The 20,109-nt window shown below is 40.7% G+C and overlaps 1 protein-coding gene and 1 long non-coding RNA gene across 2 annotated transcripts in view; one reads left to right on the forward strand and one right to left on the reverse strand.

The window, feature by feature from the left end:
- LOC110523996 (potassium/sodium hyperpolarization-activated cyclic nucleotide-gated channel 1-like) overlaps nt 1-20,109 on the forward strand; it is a 210,439-nt gene that overhangs the window by 59,665 nt on the left and 130,665 nt on the right. The window contains exon 3 of the mRNA XM_021603242.3: nt 18,428-18,589. Within this exon, the coding sequence (XP_021458917.2) occupies nt 18,428-18,589 (162 nt within the window). The remainder of the gene's footprint in view (nt 1-18,427; nt 18,590-20,109) is intronic.
- Nucleotides 3,168-15,273, reverse strand: LOC149983498 (uncharacterized). Its single transcript, XR_016496111.1, has 4 exons — nt 14,410-15,273; nt 13,980-14,041; nt 12,161-12,267; nt 3,168-10,662 (listed from the first exon to the last, which is right to left on the reverse strand). It is a non-coding gene; the product is annotated as an uncharacterized LOC149983498 (long non-coding RNA).

Below are 20,109 nucleotides of genomic sequence, written 5' to 3' on the forward strand. Positions count from 1 at the left end.
AAATGTTTCTAAACTACAGTTGTCTGTGTGAAAACTGAAAGAAGAAAGACATAAGGCAAAGCGATCTTCTGTCAGAAGATGGGAATGAAAGGCAGGATCATGTGGACAACACTCTTAAGAAAGCAAAGCAACTCTGAATCAATCATGCCGTGGGTTTCAGATAAATAGATGCATGATTTACTTTTGTAAAACGTTCAGTGTAAATTAAGTTTGATTTTAGTTGAATGATGATGTAATGATCAAACATTACAGAGTATTGTAGGACACTCAGGTCTGCTGTTCAAAGTCAGCTAGAAACTCAAATTGTTCTATATTGGACTCACCTTGTCTTGTTGGCTTTATGCAGTGAAACCTTCATCAGATGTCCTGTCATTTTCCCTACTGCAAATCTATTTTAAGCTTTGATAACATTTTGTTTCTGGTTGCTGTGGGCCATCATAAAATGTAGTCATTTTTGAAATGAGAGAAAATAAATCATGGTTTCGCAACTTGATTTTTTTGCTTTCTTAATTGCAACACTTACTGTTGTAGTGGAAGGGGGGAATAATAAGGAATTAGAACCTTTTAAGTTATTATTTGGGGAGAAAGATATTATGTATTTGATGAAATTATAGTCTAGTGATGATAGCTCTTTAAATAATTTGTATAAAGTTTGAAGAACTACAGTGCCTTGCGAAAGTATTCGGCCCCCTTGAACTTTGCGACCTTTTGCCACATTTCAGGCTTCAAACATAAAGATATAAAACTGTATTTTTTTTGTGAAGAATCAACAACAAGTGGGACACAATCATGAAGTGGAATTACATTTATTGGATATTTCAAACTTTTTTAACAAATCAAAAACTGAAAAATTGGGCGTGCAAAATTATTCAGCCCCTTTACTTTCAGTGCAGCAAACTCTCTCCAGAAGTTCAGTGAGGATCTCTGAATGATCCAATGTTGACCTAAATGACTAATGATGATAAATACAATCCACCTGTGTGTAATCAAGTCTCCGTATAAATGCACCTACACTGTGATAGTCTCAGAGGTCCGTTAAAAGCGCAGAGAGCATCATGAAGAACAAGGAACACACCAGGCAGGTCCGAGATACTGTTGTGAAGAAGTTTAAAGCCGGATTTGGATACAAAAAGATTTCCCAAGCTTTAAACATCCCAAGGAGCACTGTGCAAGCGATAATATTGAAATGGAAGGAGTATCAGACCACTGCAAATCTACCAAGGCCTGGCCGTCCCTCTAAACTTTCAGCTCATACAAGGAGAAGACTGATCTGAGATGCAGCCTAGAGGCCCATGATCACTCTGGATGAACTGCAGAGATCTACAGCTGAGGTGGGAGACTCTGTCCATAGGACAACAATCAGTCGTATATTGCACAAATCTGGCCTTTATGGAAGAGTGGCAAGAAGAAAGCCATTTCTTAAAGATATCCATAAAAAGTGTCGTTTAAAGTTTGCCACAAGCCACCTGGGAGACACACCAAACATGTGGAAGAAGGTGCTCTGGTCAGATGAAACCAAAATTGAACTTTTTGGCAACAATGCAAAACGTTATGTTTGGCGTAAAAGCAACACAGCTCATCACCCTGAACACACCATCTCCACTGTCAAACATGGTGATGGCAGCATCATGGTTTGGGCCTGCTTTTCTTCAGCAGGGACAGGGAAGATGGTTAAAATTGATGGGAAGATGGATGGAGCCAAATACAGGACCATTCTGGAAGAAAACCTGATGGAGTCTGCAAAAGACCTGAGACTGGGACGGAGATTTGTCTTCCAACAAGACAATGATCCAAAACATAAAGCAAAATCTACAATGGAATGGTTCAAAAATAAACATATCCAGGTATTAGAATGGCCAAGTCAAAGTCCAGACCTGAATCCAATCGAGAATCTGTGGAAAGAACTGAAAACTGCTGTTCACAAATGCTCTCCATCCAACCTCACTGAGCTCGAGCATTTTTGCAAGGAGGAATGGGAAAAAATTTCAGTCTCTCGATGTGCAAAACTGATAGAGACATACCCCAAGCGACTTATAGCTGTAATCGCAGCAAAAGGTGGCGCTACAAAGTATTAACTTAAAGGGGCTGAATAATTTTGCACGCCCAATTTTTCAGTTTTTGATTTGTTAAAAAAGTTTGAAATATTCAATAAATGTCGTTCCACTTCATGATTGTGTCCCACTTGTTGATTCTTCACAAAAAAATACAGTTTTATGTCTTTATGTTTGAAGCCTGAAATGTGGCAAAAGGTCGCAAAGTTCAAGGGGGCCGAATACTTTCGCAAGGCACTGAATGTAAAATATTTTGGTATGTTGACCTACTGATAGCTAGCTGTAGTTCTATCTAATTAACAAACTCTTTAGGCTAACAGTGATCACCATTTCAGCTTGAATAGCAGTGACACAGAGGAATATTTCATAGGTTTGGTCTAACCTTTTGGGAAAGTGGTCAGAAGTTTGAAAGAAAATCAAATCAGAAAGGCATGACATTTTAGTACACATATTCCCCCCCCCAAATTTGTTTTTAAACGTGTGGTTTTATTGGTGTTAAAATACAATAGTTATGCTATTTTGGACAACCAGGCTGCTGATGTCATGCAGCCTGTAGTTTTTGTGTTTATACATTTTCATAACGACAAGTTTGATGTCGGATGACAATAGAACATTCATGATGTCACTGCGTTAGCGGTCGATAGACGTAGTATGAACCAACCTTTAGTCTTGAAATCTTTGGTTGTTTAGTACATGGCCTCACAGATGGGTGGGGGTAAGGCTTAAGAGGGTGTGAATGATGTTGAAATGTCAAGCTCCATTGTCTCAAAAGTGAGGTTACAAGTTTATCAACATTCAAAGCAGAATTACTTTCCCATTGCTCCTCAACTGTAGTGTAAGAATGCCATTTTCTAGCTCTGAGTCTCTTTTATCCAATGTAAAAAAACACAATTTCAAATATATACAGGTATTCACGTCACTCTTTATACACTGAGGAACATCATTAGGAACATCTTCCTAATATGTGACCGACCGGCTCGATTCGGTCTTATGTAGCAACAATTCAGCAGTTAATGCAGATGCCTTAAGTAGTTTTATACGCCGTAGAAGTACCCCTAATAGGTGATGCTGTAACGGCTTTCTTTAGGTGAAGTAGAGGCGGACCAAAATGCAGCGTGGTGGTTATTCATGTTCTTTAATTTATAAAGACACTACACATGAAATAACTAACAAAAACAACAAACGTGAGAAAACCTAAAACAGTCCTATCTGGTGCAAACACAAAGACAGGAACAATCACCCACAAAACATTCAAAGAATATGGCTGCCTAAATATGGTTCCCAATCAGAGACAACGAAAAACACCTGCCTCTGATTGAGAACCAATCCAGACAGCCATAAACTATGCTATATACCCCTATTATAATACAAACCCAATACCTAACAAAAACCCCAAGACAAAACACACCACATACAAAACCCATGTCACACCCTGGCCTGACCAAATTAATAAAGAAAACACAAAATACTAAGACCAGGGCGTGACAGATGCTTCCAATTTTCCTAATACGATATTTGTATGTGCACTTGCAGTATTTTGTTTACACTCCATAAATGAAGGCATGTTTGATTGGATCTGGGTCTTCAGATTTGCTCTGTATATACATTTCTCCTAACTGCATTTAGCAACAGACGAGGAGGAAATAATAAGATAGTTGAAAACAATCACAAATTTCCATTTGATCACAGCACAATATTTTTGCAATTGCACACATTACTACTGTCACAATAAAAAACTGATGAGGAAAGATTGCAAGAAATTTAAGAGGAAGGCAGTGGAAGCCATTTCCTTGGAAATAGTTTGTCATCCTTCATTGTAATAGCCAGTCACTGTTTTAATCCCTTCAAATAAATCCTCTATTAATCCCCAGTAACCTTAACTGGAGGTCATTTACAGCCTTCCCCAATTTAAAGATGCATAGAGGGCATTGTGTGTACGCTGCATGCAACTTGATGTGTCCTTTGCAAAGCCTGCATGAGTCCTTTGCTTGTGAGACATACATTTCTTTAGCTATGAATTAATTAATGATTGTGTTGGGGAAAATGTGGAGTTTGCTGATTTCTGTTTACTTGATTGCGGTTTTCTTTGGTGTTCATTTAATATAAGTTTAACATACGCAGGGGGAAAGAATCAGGGCGATGAGGAAGTCCAGGTGTGCATAACAATGAGGAGCAGGTGTGCGCAATGATGGTTGCCAGGACCGGTGGTTAGCAGCGGGAGAGTTGGAGTATGCATGAATTACCCCTCGCCAGGTGGGCGGCCCCGAGAGTGAGAAGTGGGCCTGGCCAGACGGAAGAGCTGGAAATCCCAGATCCAATAGCGCTCCTCTGAGAAATGGGTCTTCCAGCCAGTGTCTCCATAGTTTGACCACCAGAGGGCATAGTATTCCGTATTGGCATTACCAAAGAATTTTAAATTTAAAACCTTGGTTGTAATAACATAGTATATGGGATTGATTTTAAGAAATTTGGCTTAATTAATTTGATTAATATTATGGGGTTTCTATTCAGAGTCAAACAAAACATGAAACCCTCAGGATTTCTCTGGCGCTGTACAATGTGACGTTGGGAGTAGGCTACGGGATCGGAGGATTCTAAATTGTTCGCCTTCATTAGACAACTTTGTTCCAATATTTCTGTAAATCAGTGATATTTATTCCCATAGTAATTCTTTATGGATCCATAACTAAATCAACATCTGCATTTTGAAGGAGTATTTTTTATCATTGTTTTATTCACGAAATGTGTTTATTTGTTTGTTAGGCTACTGTGCAGTCTACAATACATACTAGAGATCGACCGATTAATCGGAATGGCCGATTAATTAGGGCCGATTTCAAGTTTTCATAACAATCGGAAATCTCTATTTTTGGACACCGATTTGGCCGATTTTTTTATTTAATTAAATGTTTTCCTTTTACACCTTTATGTTACTAGTCAAGTCAGTTAAGAACACATTCTTATTTTCAATGATGGCCTAGGAACTGACTTGTTCAGGGACAGAATGACAGATTTTTACCTTGTCAGCTCGGGGATTCAATCTTGCAACCTTACGGTTAACTAGTCCAACGCTCTATCCACCTACCTTGCATTGCACTCCACGAGGAGCCTGCCTGTTACGCAAATGCAGTAAGAAGCCAAGGTAAGTTGCCAGCTAGCATTAAACTTATCTTATAAAAGACAATCAATCAATCATAATCACTAGTTAACTACACATGGTTGATGATATTACTAGTTTATCTAGCGTGTCCTGCGATGCATATAATCGATGCGGTGCGCATTCGCGAAAAAGGACTGTCGTTGCTCCAACGTGTACCTAACCATAAACATCAATACCTTTCCTATAATCAATATACAAGTATATATATTTAAACCTGCATATTTAGTTAATATTGCCTGCTAACATTAATTTATTTTAACTAAGAACATTGTGTCACTTCTCTTGCAACAGATTCAGGGTATATGCAGCAGTTTGGGCCGACTGGCTCGTTGCGATCTGTGTGAAGACTATTTCTTCCTAACAAAGACAGCCAACTTCGCCAAATGGGGGATGATTTAACAAAAGCGCATTTGCGAAAAAAAGCACAATCATTGCACGACTGTACCTAACCATAAACATCAATGCCTTTCTTAAAATCATTACACAGAAGTATATATTTTTAAACCTGCATATTTCAGCTAGAAGAAATCCAGGTTAGCAGGCAATATTAGCCAGGCGAAATTGTGTCACTTCTCTTGCGTTCATTGCACGCAGAATCAGGGTATATGCAACAGTTTGGGCCGCCTGGCTCGTTGCAAACTAATTTGCCAGAATTTTACGGAATTATGACGTAACATTGAAAGTTGTGCAATGTAATAGGAATATTTAGACTTATGGAAGCCAACTTTAGATAAAATACAGAACGGTTCCGTATTTCACTGAAAGAAAAAACGTTTTTCGAGATGATAGTTTCCGGATTCGACCATATTAATGACCTAAGGCTCATATTTCTGTGTGTTATTATATTATAATTAAGTCTATGATTTGATAGAGCAGTCTGACTGAGTGAATGGTAGGCACCAGCAGGCTCGTAAGCGTTCATTCAAACAGCACTTTCGTGCGTTTTGCAAGCAGCTCTTCACAATGCTTCAAGCATTGCGCTGTTTATGACTTCAAGCCTATCAACTCCCGAGATTAGGCTGGTGTAACCGATGTGAAATGGCTAGCTAGTTAGCGGGGTGCACGCTAATAGCGTTTCAAACGTCACTCGCTCTGAGACTTGGAGTAGTTGTTCCCCTTGCTCTGCATGGGTAACTCTGTGTTCCTGGTAGGAGCGAGGAGAGGGACGGAAGCTATACTCTTACACTAAAGTGTCGATAAGAACATCCAATAGTCAAAGGTATATGACATACAAATCGTATAGAGGGAAATAGTCCTATAATTCCTATAATAACTACAACCTAAAACTTCCTCCCTGGGATTATTGAAGACTCATGTTAAAAGGAACCACCAACTTTCATATGTTCTCATGTTCTGAGCAAGGAACTTAAACATTAGCTTTCTTACATGAGAATGGATTGGAAAATATGGTGCTTTGTTCCAATATTTCTGTAAATCAGTGATATTTATTCCCATAGTGATTCGTGATGGATCCATGACTAAATCAACATCTGCAGTTTGAAAGATAATTTTTTATCATTATTTTATGAACAAAATGTGTTTATAACATGAGAAATTGCCCAATTCCTTACATAAGGGAGAGCATGTCCAGACTTTCTCTGTGACCTCAAGTACTCATTAACTCTTTTCGGGTTGCATCAGTCATGGACGGAAACTTCTGAGACACAGTGTTAATGATTGCCAAGTCAAGATCCAAAAGGCTTCTTAACAGCTTCTATCCCCAAGCCTTAAGACTCCTGAACAGCTAATCAAATGTCTACCCAGACTATTTGCATCCCCCACCCCCATTTTTACGCTGCTGCTACTCTCTGGTTATTATCTATGCATAGTCATTTTAACTCTACCTACATGTACATATTACCCCAATTACCTCGACTAACCTGTGCCCCCACACATTGACTCTGTACCGGTACCCCCTGTATGTAGCCTCACTACTGTTATTTTATTGTTGCACTTTAACTATTTGTTCTTTATCAATTTTTACTTAACACTTATTTTTCTTAAAACCACAATGTTGTTAAGGGCTTGTAAGTAAGCATTTCACTGTTGTATTCTGCGCATGTGACATATAACATTTGATTTGATACCCCTTGACTTCCACATTTGTATATTTTACAGCCTGAATTCAAAATTGATTAAACAGATTTTTTGCCCACCCATCTATACACAATGCACCATAATGACAAAGTAAAAACATGTTTTTCAAAGTCTTTGCAATTTACAAATGTATCATGCTATCAGGACGCTGAAAAGCATCCCATAGCATAATACTGCCATCAACATGCTTTACAGTAGGGTTGGTGTTGGTTTTCTCCAGACATAGCACTTTGGATTCATGCCAAATAGTTATATTTTTTGTCTCATCAGAGCACAGAATCTTTTGCCTTATGTTCTCAGTCTTTTACGTGCCTTTTACAAACTCCAGGCATGCTGTCATGTGCTTTTTTCCATCTGGCGACCACAAAGCCCAGATGGGTGAAGTGCTGTAGGGACTGTTGTCCTTCTGGCAGGGTCTCCCATCTCAGCCAACAAACTTTGTAGTTCTGTCAGAGTAGTCAGTGGGTTCTTGGTCAACTCCCTGACCAAGGACCTTCTTGCCTTGTTGCTCATTTTGATCGGACGGCCAGCTCTTGGCAGAGACTGGGTAGTTAAATGTTTTTATTTATTTACCAATGATGGAGGCCACTGTGCTTTTCGGAACTTTCAACACTCTAGAAATGGTTTTATACCCTTCCCCAGATACAGTGGGGAGAACAAGTATTTGATACACTGCCCGATTTTGCAGGTTTTCCTACTTACAAAGCTTGTAGAGGTCTGTAGTTTTTATCATAGGTACAGAACAGAATCTAAAACAAAAATCCAGAAAATCACATTGTATGATTTTTAAGTAATTAATTTGCATTTTATTGCATGACATAAGTATTTGATACATCAGAAAAGCATAACTTAATATTTGGTACAGAAACCTTTGTTTGCAATTACAGAGATCATAAGTTTCCTGTAGTTCTTGACCAGGTTTTCACACACTGCAGCCGGGATTGTGGCCCACTCCTCCATACAGACCTTCTCCAGATCCTTCAGGTTTCGGGGCTATCGCTGGGCAATATGGACTTTCAGCTCCCTCCAAAGATGTTCTATTTGGTTCAGGTCTGGAGACTGGCTAGGCCACTCCAGGACCTTGAGATGCTTCTTACGTAGCCTCTCCTTAGTTTCCCTGGCTGTGTGTTTTGGGTCATTGTCATGCTGAAAGACCCAGCCACGACCCATCTTCAATGCTCTTACTGAGGGAAGGAGGTTGTTGGCCAAGATCTCGCGATACATGGCCCCATCCTTCCTCAATACGGTGCAGTCTTCCTGTCCCCTTTGTAGAAAAGCATCCCCAAAGAATGATGTTTCCACCTCCATGCTTCACGGTTGGGATGGTGTTCTTGGTGTTATACTCATCCTTCTTCTTCCTCCAAACACGGCGAGTGGAGTTTAGACCAAAATGCTCTATTTTTGTCTCATCAGACCACATGACCTTCTCCCATTCCTCCTCTGGATCATCCAGATGGTCATTGGCAAACTTCAGACGGGCCTGGACATGCGCTGGCTTGAGCAGGGGGACATTGCGTGCTCTGCAGGATTTTAATCCATGACGGCGTAGTGTGTTACTAATGGTTTTCGTTGGGACTGTGGTCCCAGCTCTCTTCAGGTCATTGACCAGGTCCTGCCGTGTAGTTCTGGGCTGATCCCTCACCTTCCTCATGATCATTGATGCCCAACGAGGTGAGATCTTGCATGGAGCCTCAGCCCGAGGGTGGTTGACCGTCATCTTCAACTTCTTCCATCTAATAATTGTGCCAACAGTTGTTGCCTTCTCACCAAGCTGCTTGCCCATCCCAGCCTTGTGCAGGTCTACAATCATATCCCTGATGTCCTTACACAGCTCTCTGGTCTTGGCCATTGTGGAGAGGTTGGAGTCTGTTTGATTGAGTGTGTAGATAGGTGTCTTTTATACAGGTAACGAGTTCAAACAGGTGCAGTTAATACAGGTAATGAGTGGAGAACAGGAGGGCTTCTTAAAGAAAAACGAACAGGTCTGTGAGAGCCGGAATTTTTACTGGTTGGTAGGTGATCAAATACTTATGTCATGCAATAAAATGCTAATTAATTACTTAAAAATCATACAATGTGTTTTTCTGGATGTCGTCTCTCACAGTTGAAGTGTACCTATGATAAAAATGACAGACCTCCACATGCTTTAGGAACACCTGCAAAATCGGCAGTGTATCAAATACTTGTTCTCCCCACTGCATATGCCTCCAGACAATTCTAGCTCGGAAATGTACGGACAGTTCCGTGGACTTCATGGTATAGTTTCTGCTCTGACATGCACTGTGAACTGTGGGACTTTGTTTAGACAGATGTGTTTCTTTCTAAATTATGTCCAAACATTTTAATTGGCCACAGGTGGACTCCAATCAAGTAGTGACATCTCAAAGATGATCAACAGAAATTGGATGCACTTGAGCTCAATTTGGAGTGGCATTGCAAAAGGGTGTGAATACTTTGCAAAATATTTCTAAAAACATGTTTTGATTTTGTCATGATTTGGTATTGTGTGTAGATGGGTGAGATTTAAAAAAATATTTAATACATGTTTTATTCAGACTAACACAACAAAATGCATAAAAGTCAAGGGGTATGAATACTTTCTGAAGTCACTGAAGCACAATTAAGCTCCTGAGCTATACTACCAGGCTAGGGTAGGATATCATGATTCATGAACAATTCCCACCCCAGCCCTCTAGGCCTACTGTAGGTTAGAGAGGTTTTCCATTAAGGTGGATTGAGCCCCTGAGTACCTGCAGCTAGACAAAGTCTGTTTAGGTCCTGGGAAGTAATATACAACTTGATGCTATTAACTCGCCTCTTGCTCTATGAGCATCTCGCCCTCTTGCTTCATGCTTCATACTCTCCCTCTCTCTCTCAATTTTAAATTCAATTCAATTCAAGGGGCTTTATTGGCATGGGAAACATGTGTTAACATTGCCAAAGCAAGTGAGGTAGATAATATACAAAAGTGAAATAAACAATAAAAATGAACAGTAAACATTACACATACAGAAATTTCAAAACAATAAAGACATTACAAATGTCATATTATACATAGTGTTGTAACAATGTAAAAATGGTTAAAGAACACAAGGGAAAATAAATAAGCATAAATATGGGTTGTATTTACAATGGTGTTTGTTCTTCACTGGTTGCCCATTTCTTGTGGCAACAGGTCACAAATCTCTCTCCCTCCCTCGGTCTCTTTTGTTTTCAATTATATGTTGTTGACGAGGACAGCGTAGACAAGCTGTGAAGACATCTCTGTTTTTGCCACGTTGGGTGTGAGGGAGACATTAGCAATTCAAATAGGCCAAAGTTGCTGCTTCCTGTTTTTCCCATCCTCTCTGAGTCCTGCAGGAGTATGTTGCTTAATACATGTGCTGTTTCTCTCTTTCTTACTGTGTGTAATCAAACACACAGTGACACATAAAGCAGAGCGAGTAAAGACAATGCAGTGGTAGGTAGCAGGAGAGAGCAGAGCACTGAGACGGTGAGACAAGCAGCCATCCTTTCAGCTAGCTCTGCTGTCAAGTTTTAGCCTTCCCTTGTACTGCCACTGAACCTCCCCACAGATGAGTTGGATCACTGAGAGTGAACCAACTTCCAGTGAACCAACTCATCACTGAGATCTATCAGTCTGTATTTGGACTCCTTCCTCTCTCTTCCGTTCTGCTTCCTAGCATGGCCTGCTTTGTCCTTGACATGGAGGGGGATGGATGTACAGCATGAGAGGGAGGGAAGACTCAGGTGGGTTCTGTTAAGGATGGTGCAGTGTTGTTTTTAAACTAGGCAAGTAATTTAAGAACAAATGTATTCTTTACAATGACGGCCTACCCCGGCCAAGCCCTAACCCGGACGATGCTGGGACTCCCAATCACAGCCGGTTGTGATACAGCCTTTAATCAAACCAGGCTGTAGTGACACCTCTAGCACTGAGATGCAGTGCCTTAGACTACTGCGCTACGAGGGAGTGTTACAAAACCTTCAACTATAAATGTTGGGTCCACATGGCGTAGCGCAAATGACAACACCTGAATAGCACAGGGCCTGAGTGACTGAGTAACAGGGAGGATGTCCAATCACATTCCCTCACAGACAGGGACGTGATGATTACATGTTTGTGACAGGTCCTGGAAGGTCGATGAGAGGGTCATTGGCAGAAGAGAGTATATCTGACCCGTGTGTGTGTGTGTGTGTGTGTGTGTGTGTGTGTGTGTGTGTGTGTGTGTGTGTGTGTGTGTGTGTGTGTGTGTGTGTGTGTGTGTGTGTGTGTGTGTGTGTGTGTGTGTGTGTGTGTGTGTGTGTGTGTGTGTGTGTGTGTGTGTGTGTGTGTGTGTGTGTGAGAGAGAGACATGTCCTATGAGTTTAATGGAAGGGCTATTGGCAGTAGAGCTCCAGTATGTCTTGGCTTCAATACATCCACATGCTTTTTCTTCAGTACATCATGGAGTCATCATGAAGTCAGTAGAAAATAAAAGGGGAGGGCAGAACTTTGAGTGGGAGAGTGAGAAAGTGACAATTGTAATATGTGTGCGTGAGGGTGCAAGCTGCGGGCTGCAATCCCGTTAACGGGATGATATGACAACAGGCAGTGAAAGTGCAGGGCGCCAAGTTCAAAACAACAGAAATCTCATAATTAAAATTCCTCAAACATACATGTATTTAATGTCGTTTGAAAGGTAATCTTGTTGTTAATCCCACCACAGTGTCCGATTTCGAATAGGTTTTACAGCGAAAGCACCAAAAACGATTATGTTAGGTCACCACCAAGCCAAAGAAAAACTCAGCCATTTTTCCAGCCAAAGAGAGGAGTCACAAAAAGCAGAAAGAGATAAAATAAATCACTAACCTTTGATGATCTTCAGATGATCTCAACCCCATAGAAAATCTTTGGAGGGAGTTGAAAGTCCGTGTTGCCCAGCAACAGCCCCAAAACATCACTGCTCTAGAGGAGATCTGCTTGGAGGAATGGGCCAAAATACCAGCAACAGTGTGTGAAAACCTTGTGAAGACTTACAGAAAACGTTTGACCTCTGTCATTGCCAACAAAGGGTATATAGCAAAGTATTGAGATAAACTTTTGTTATTGACCAAATACGTATTTTCCACCATAATTTGCAAATAAATTCATAAAAAATCCTACAATGCGATTTTCTGGATTTTTTTTCTAATTTTGTCTGTCATAGTTGAAGTGTACCTATGATGAACATTACAGGCCTCTCTCATCTTTTTAAGTGGAAGAACTTGCACAATTGGTTGCTGACTAAATACTTTTTTGCCCCACTGTATGTGGATTATAATGAATAACATTTTTGTAGGCATTTATACATTTTGTAAGGGAAAATCAAGTCCAAAAGTAAGGATTAGGGTACATGTGATTGCAGGTTCAGTATTTACGACGTGTTGCAGGGTTGGGGTCAATTTCAGAAGGAAACAATATTTCAATTGAACTTTCTTAATTGAAAAGCATCGCAGATAAATGCAATTGGAATTTCAGTATACTGAATTGACTGGAATTTTAATTAAATTGACCCCAACCCTTATGTGTTGGTATCTACAGATGTAGGGTCTTAATTTGATCACCCTGGTGCAGGAGGTTTAACCCCCTAGAGTTGATGTCTGCTCCCCCACGGAAATCGAATTAGCATAATGTAAAAAGCCTCTTGGGACTCATCTGAAATCAGTATAGCCGATCTGCCAACTTCTGTCTGTAGCGTCTGAAAATTTGGGGCATCACACTAATATGACCCCCCTGTTCACAAAGGTGAGACTTTCACTAACACGTACATATCTAGGACACCAACAGGTCTCACAAGACTCGTCTGAAGGTCCCCTGGTACCAGTTGACAAAATGAAGGGAAGTACATATGGAGATTGTTTAGTACCAAAAAATGTTTAGATATGTTTCCTGATCTTTCTTATTTCCTTTAGATATAGGACAGACACTTCAGAACAAAGTTCCTTTAGATTGTTCACTACATGTTGTTCCATTTGGTGAATCTGTTATTCAATGTGTTAGTATGGTCTAATAGCAGTAAGGCCAAATACAATATTTCATCCCAAAAAGTTAGATTTTTTTTGATACTTCAAGGGGTTGTACATGTTTTTTAAATGGCATAGACTGTAATGGGTTAAAAAGGCTTCTGAAGATTGTAATTTCCACTTTGAAATTCCGGACTCAATTTTCCTTTACGAAAAATGTATTATGCCCTACAACAATTTCTGTTAATTATAATCCACATATTTTCCTGCTGTAGCAAACTGGCTCAAATTAAGATCCTACATCTGTAGCTGTGAAAAGTTGTCTTCTATAATATGTGTTGCTTGCTTAGTAGTTATTCAGCAATTATGACCACGGAATTAACTTTAACCTTTCTGGTCTCCCCATCCCGGATCCGGGATCGTGAATACAGACTCAAGCTCATTACCATAACGCAACGTTAACTATTCATGAAAATCGCAAATGAAATGAAATAAATATGCTAGCTCTCAAGCTTAGCCTTTTGTTAACAACACTGTCATCTCAGATTTTCAAAATATGCTTCTCAACCATTGCAAAACAAGCATTTGTGTAACAGTATTGATGGCTAATGTAGCATTTAGCATTAGCATTCAGCTGGCAACATTTACACAAAAAAACAGAAAAGCATTCAAATAAAATATTTTACCTTTGAAGAACTTCAGATGTTTTCAATGAGGAGACTCTCAGATAGCAAATGTTCAGTTTTTCCTGAAAGATTATTTGTTTAGGACAAATCGCTCCGTTTTCTGCGTCACGTTTAGCTATGAAAAAACCCCTGTATCCAGGATTGTGTAAATCTATCAGCAAGCTCATTAGCATAACACAACGTTAACTATTTATGAAAATCGCAAATGAAATGAAATAAATATGCCATCTCTCAAGCTTAGGCTTTTGTAAACAACACTGTCATCTCAGATTTTCAAAATATGCTTCTCAACCATAGGAAAACAATAATTTGTGTAAAAGTAGCTAGCTAGCGTTAGCATTTCGCGTTAGCATTTAGCGTTAGCATTAGCGTTAGCATCCAGCACGCAACATTAACAAAAACATAAAAGCCTTCAAATAAAATCATTTACCTTTGAAGAACTTCTGATGTTTTCAATGAGGATACTCTCAGTTAGATAGCAGATGCTCAGTTTTTCCAAAAAGATTCCTTGTGTATTAGAAATAGCTCCGTTTTATACATCACATTTGGCTACCAAAAAAAATCCGAAAATTCAGTCCTCAAAACGCGAACTTTTTTCCAAATTAACTCCATAATATCGACTGAAAACATGGCAAACGTTGTTTAGAATCAATCATCAAGGTGTTTTTCACATATCTCTTCATTGATACATTGTTCTTGGACACATGCTTTCTCCCCTGAATCAAATGGTAAAGTAGAAGCAGCTGGCAATTGCGCACCGAATTCGACGCAGGACACCAGGCGGACACTTGGAAAATGTAGTCTCTTATGGTCAATCTTCCAATGATATGCCTACAAATACGTCACAATGCTGCTAAGACCTTGGGCGAACGACAGAAAGTGTAGGCTCATTCGTTGCGCAATCACAGCCATATAAGGAGAGAATGGAAAACAGAGCTTCAGAAATTCTGCTAATTCCTGGGTGATGCATCATCTTGGTTTCGCCTGTAGAATGAGTTCTGGGGCACTTACAGACAAAATCTTTGCAGATTCTGAAACTTCAGAGTGTTTTCCTTCCAAAACTGTCAAGAATATGCATAGTCGAGCATCTTTTCGTGACAAAATATCGCGCTTAAAACGGGAACGTTTTTTATCCAAAAATGAAATAGCGCCCCTAGAGCTCTAACAGGTTAACCCGGAAGCCAAATGCACCAATGTGTCGGAGGAAACACTGTTCAACTGACAAAGTCAGCCTGCAGGCGCCCGGCACGCCAGAAGGAGTTGCTATAGTGCGATGAGCCAAGTAAAGCCCCCCCGGCGAAACCCTCCCCTACCCCAGACGACGCTGGGCCAATTGTGCGCCGCCCTACAGGACTCCCGGTCACGGCCCATTGTGACACTGCCTGGGATTGAACATGGGTCTGTAGTGACGCCTCAAGCACTGTGATGCAGTGCCTTAGACCACTACACCACTCGGGAGGACCAAGTCTGGAAATCTTACAGAATTTGGTTTTTATGTAAATATACTGAACAAAAATATAAACACAACTGTGACAACCCTCCCACTCTGTCTGCCGTATTCTCTTTGTTCTTGTTTCCTTATTAGGATGCCGGTGGGCGAAGTTGGGAGGGTCGTCAGCTACATGGGCCGGGTGTGTCCCAGTATAAATAGACCTCTTCCACATTCATGGAGGAGACTCTCTCCATGCAGACACCTTTCTAGATTTTGCTGTGTTTCTTGGTGGGTTTTTTTATTGTTTGCTTTGGCATCTTTCAACACCCTGCATTATCACATTCATGCATGCAAAACACTCACTTACACTACTGAATATGCATAGTCGAGCATCTTTTCGTGACAAAATATCGCGCTTAAAACGGGAACGTTTTTTATCCAAAAATGAAATAGCGCCCCTAGAGCTCTAACAGGTTAAGACTGTCTTGCGACATAATTTCAGATACCTTGACTTTATAATAATAGTGAGAGGGAGGTGCAAATGTTCTACAAGGGGCAAAACCTTCCTCATTGTTGCTTGAATATCTTGAATTACATTAGGCCTATTTGTTTTTCCAGACCTTGACTCTACAGCATTCAACAGCATTCCAAATAGGTATTTATCAAATCAAATCAAATCAAATGTATTTATATAGCCCTTCGTACATCAGCTGATATCTCAAAGTGCTGTACAGAAACCAAGCCTAAAACCCCAAACAGCAAGCAATGCAGGTGTAGAAGCACGGTGGCTAGGAAAAACTCCCTAGAAAGGCCAAAACCTAGGAAGATACCTAGAGTGGAACCAGGCTATGTGGGGTGGCCAGTCCTCTTCTGGCTGTGCCGGGTGGAGATTATAACAGAACATGGCCAAGATGTTCAAATGTTCATAAATGACCAGCATGGTCCAATAATAATAAGGCAGAACAGTTGAAACTGGAGCAGCAGCACGGCCAGGTGGACTGGGGACAGCAAGGAGTCATCATGTCAGGTAGTCCTGGGGCATGGTCCTAGGTCTCAGGTCCTCCGAGAGAGAGAAAGAAAGAGAGAATTAGAGAGAGCACACTTAAATTCACACAGGATACCGAATAGGACAGGAGAAGTACTCCAGATATAACAAACTGACCCTAACCCCCCGACACATAAACTACTGCAGCATAAATACTGGAGGCTGAGACAGGAGGGGTCAGGAGACACTGTGGCCCCATCCGAGGACACCCCCGGACAGGGCCAGACAGGAAGGATATAACCCCACCCACTTTGCCAAAGCACAGCCCCCACACCACTAGAGGGATATCTTCAACCACCAACTTACCATCCTGAGACAAGGCTGAGTATAGCCCACAAAGACCTCCGCCACGGCACAACCCAAGGGGAGGACGCCAACCCAGACAGGATGACCACATCAGTGACTCAACCCACTCAGGTGACGCACCCCTCCCAGGGACGGTATGAGAGAGCCCCAGTAAGCCAGTGACTCAGCCCCTGTAATAGGGTTAGAGGCAGAGAATCCCAGTGGAAAGAGGGGAACCGAGTTTTCAGTAAAGACTTAAAGGTTGAGACCGAGTTTGCTTCTCTGACATGGCTTTTATTTATCCCCCTCAGGGCAATAATATAGAAAAAAAAATGTTAAGAATAACATTTATTTTATTCTAATACCTTAAGAACGCATTAAAACTCAATTAAATGCCTGCATTAGTGACTTCTAAAGCAGTTTATGGAGAAATTACCTCATCAACCACTCGGATTAGGTCCTTCATGTTGTGGGGGACGAGGGATAAGGCAGACCGGTTCAACAAAATGTTGCATTTTAAATTTTTAACAAATGGGTGATAGCAGGTTTGTCATGTGAAACTGGAACTTTGTGAATTTTCACTCAAACACTTCCAGGTTTTTTGCAGAAAGACAGTAATTGGCACTTTGGCCAAAATGGGTAATGGAATATTGAGCCAGGATATAAATAATGGGTTTCCTATGCAAATGAGAACTAATTAGCAGATAGAGTGGAACTCATATAAGTGTGAGGAGATTCTATTTTGTTCTGATCCAATGTCAGCCAATCCTTTTCTCCAGACCTGTTCAGTCACACTGAAGATTGGCTTTTATTCTAGCAGCGCCCTGGTTCGCTCTGACTAAGCAACATGATTGTTATCGTGTCACTCTCTCGTTCTCTCTAGATCTCTATCTCTCTGGTTCTCTCCCTCTGTCTGCTCATGTCATCTCATGTCTCCATGGTTAAATCCAGTTTATTTTGAATAGATGATATGGGTATTAGTAAAGCATGTATAGTGTGGATGGGGGTTCAACTGTAACTAAAACATATTTTTTAAAGGAAAATGCTTTACGTGTTAATTTAATAACATGTCTGACTGGAAGTGTTAAACTGGAAGTGTTAGAAATTGTGTACTCAGCAATCCCGTTAAGATTAAATAAACAGTTGTTTGATCATTACAAGCTGTGAAATGTGCTATTATTGTGGCTAGTGCATTGGCTTGGCTATGCCCTCTTCTGAACTTATTCCCCCTGCGTACAGCAACCTTACATTTTTTGCCATTTCACTGTGGTCTGTTTGCTTTGGATGATGTCAATGACAAATACTGAATACCCAAACATCTGTGAATTACACTTACACCGTGTTGTAAAGTGATTGAAATTCTCCTGTGGCCAAAATGGCTGCGTCTCTCCTCTCTACTACTGCTTTAAAATGAGATTTTTGGACTACAAAAACAACTATTTTTGGATAGTTGTAGTACGCTTGCGCTCTAACCACAATTTGAAGTTTTTTCTGGACTGTTGAAAGGGTGCTCAGTCTGAGGAATGTAAAACTGAAATACTGAGCTTCAGGTTAGTAACTTAATTCCTTTCAAAAATGGTTAATAATGTCGCGTTTCGGAGCAATCATCTTTGTCCGAGAACTATTAATATGTGAATCCTTGTATCTTAACATATTTTTTCCCCCTTCTCTTTTCTCTGTCTCCAGATCTTCCATATGACCTACGACCTGGCCAGTGCTGTGGTAAGAATATTTAATCTGATAGGGATGATGCTACTGCTCTGCCACTGGGATGGTTGCCTACAGTTCCTGGTTCCCCTCCTACAAGATTTCCCCCAAGATTGCTGGGTGTCGCTAAATGGTATGGTTGTAAGTATTATACCCTACATCTCGTTTGTTTCTTTCGTAGTTGGAAATGTTAAAACATTGGTACCAGTTGGAATCACTTTAAAAAGGTAGGTAGCCACATATAACATTAGAATTTACATTAGTATACACATCAAAAGTCCCAAATGCAAACCTCTTTTATATTTTTTGAGTTATTACATTTTTTATTACATTATGTTACTTAATCAATCAGAGACGATGCTGTCAGGCAGCACTGCCGCAAAATCAATGTTGGCTTTTAGATGGCAATCACCTCACTCTCTCACAATTTGTTACTATTAGAAGTTATAACTTTAGAATTAACGACAGCGAGAAGGTGCAAATCAAGGAATAATTGAGTCCTGGACAAATAAACTTGACTCTGTAAAGAATAATCTCAGCTAAAGCATAAAACCAATCAGAATTCTGAAAAACTATGAAGTTATGCCAGGAAATGTTTTTGTGGGGTGTGACGTTTGTGGAGGATGCGGCAAGCCAGCTTATTCCCAATTATGTAATGTCCAACAAAAATAACTTAAAATGTGGGAACTTCAAAATGGCAATCACCTCACTCTCTCCCAATTTGTTACTATTAGAAGTTATAACAGAATTATAGACAGCGAGAATGAATGGTGCAAGTCAAGGAATAATTGAGGCCTTGACAAATATACTTGACTCTGTAAAGAATAAGTTAGGTATGACACTACAAGCTTTGCACACCTGTATTCGGAGAGATTCTCCTATCTTCTATGCAGATCCTCTCAAGCTCTGTCTGGTTGGATGGGGAGCGTCGCTGCACAGCTATTTTCAGGTCTCAGCCAGAGCCAGACTTAAGGGCATTCAGAGACTTGCTTACTGTCGTTGTCCTGTTGGAAGGTGAACCTTTGCCCCAGTCTGATGTCCTGAAACTCCTGGTTTTTATCAAGGATCTCTCCATGCTTTGCTCCGTTCATCTTTCCCTCGATCCTGACTAGTCTCCCAGTCCCTGCCGCTGAAAAACATCCCCACAGCATGATGTTGCCACCACCGTGCTACACTGTAGGGATGGTATTGGCGATGTGATGAATGGTGCCTGGTTTCCTACAGATGTGACGATTGGCATTCAAGCCAAAGAGTTCAATCTTGATTTCATCAGACCAGAGAATCGTGTTTCTCATGGTCTGAGAGTCCTTTACGGGCCTTTTGGCTAACTCCAAGCAGGCTGTTGTGCTTTTTTACTGAGGAGTGGCTTCCATCTGGCCAATTTACAATAAAGGCCTGATTGGTGGAGTGCTGCAGAGATGGTTGTCCTTCTGAAAGGTTCTCACATCTCCACAGAGGAACTCTGGAGCTCTGTCAAAGTGACCATCGGGTTTTGGTCACCACCTTGACCAAGGCCCTTTTCCCCCGATTGCTTAGCTTGGCCTGGCGAACCGCTGATCTCATGACTACCCATGTCTTTCAATAACACGGACTTCCCCAGGACATTGTCTCGGATCGTGGGCCAGGATAGTGTTAAGCCCTTGGCATGGGGGTAACCCTGT

This window comes from Oncorhynchus mykiss, chromosome 5 (assembly GCF_057628025.1).
Source record: "Oncorhynchus mykiss isolate SJ-2025 chromosome 5, ASM5762802v1, whole genome shotgun sequence".
Classification (NCBI taxonomy): domain Eukaryota; kingdom Metazoa; phylum Chordata; class Actinopteri; order Salmoniformes; family Salmonidae; genus Oncorhynchus; species Oncorhynchus mykiss.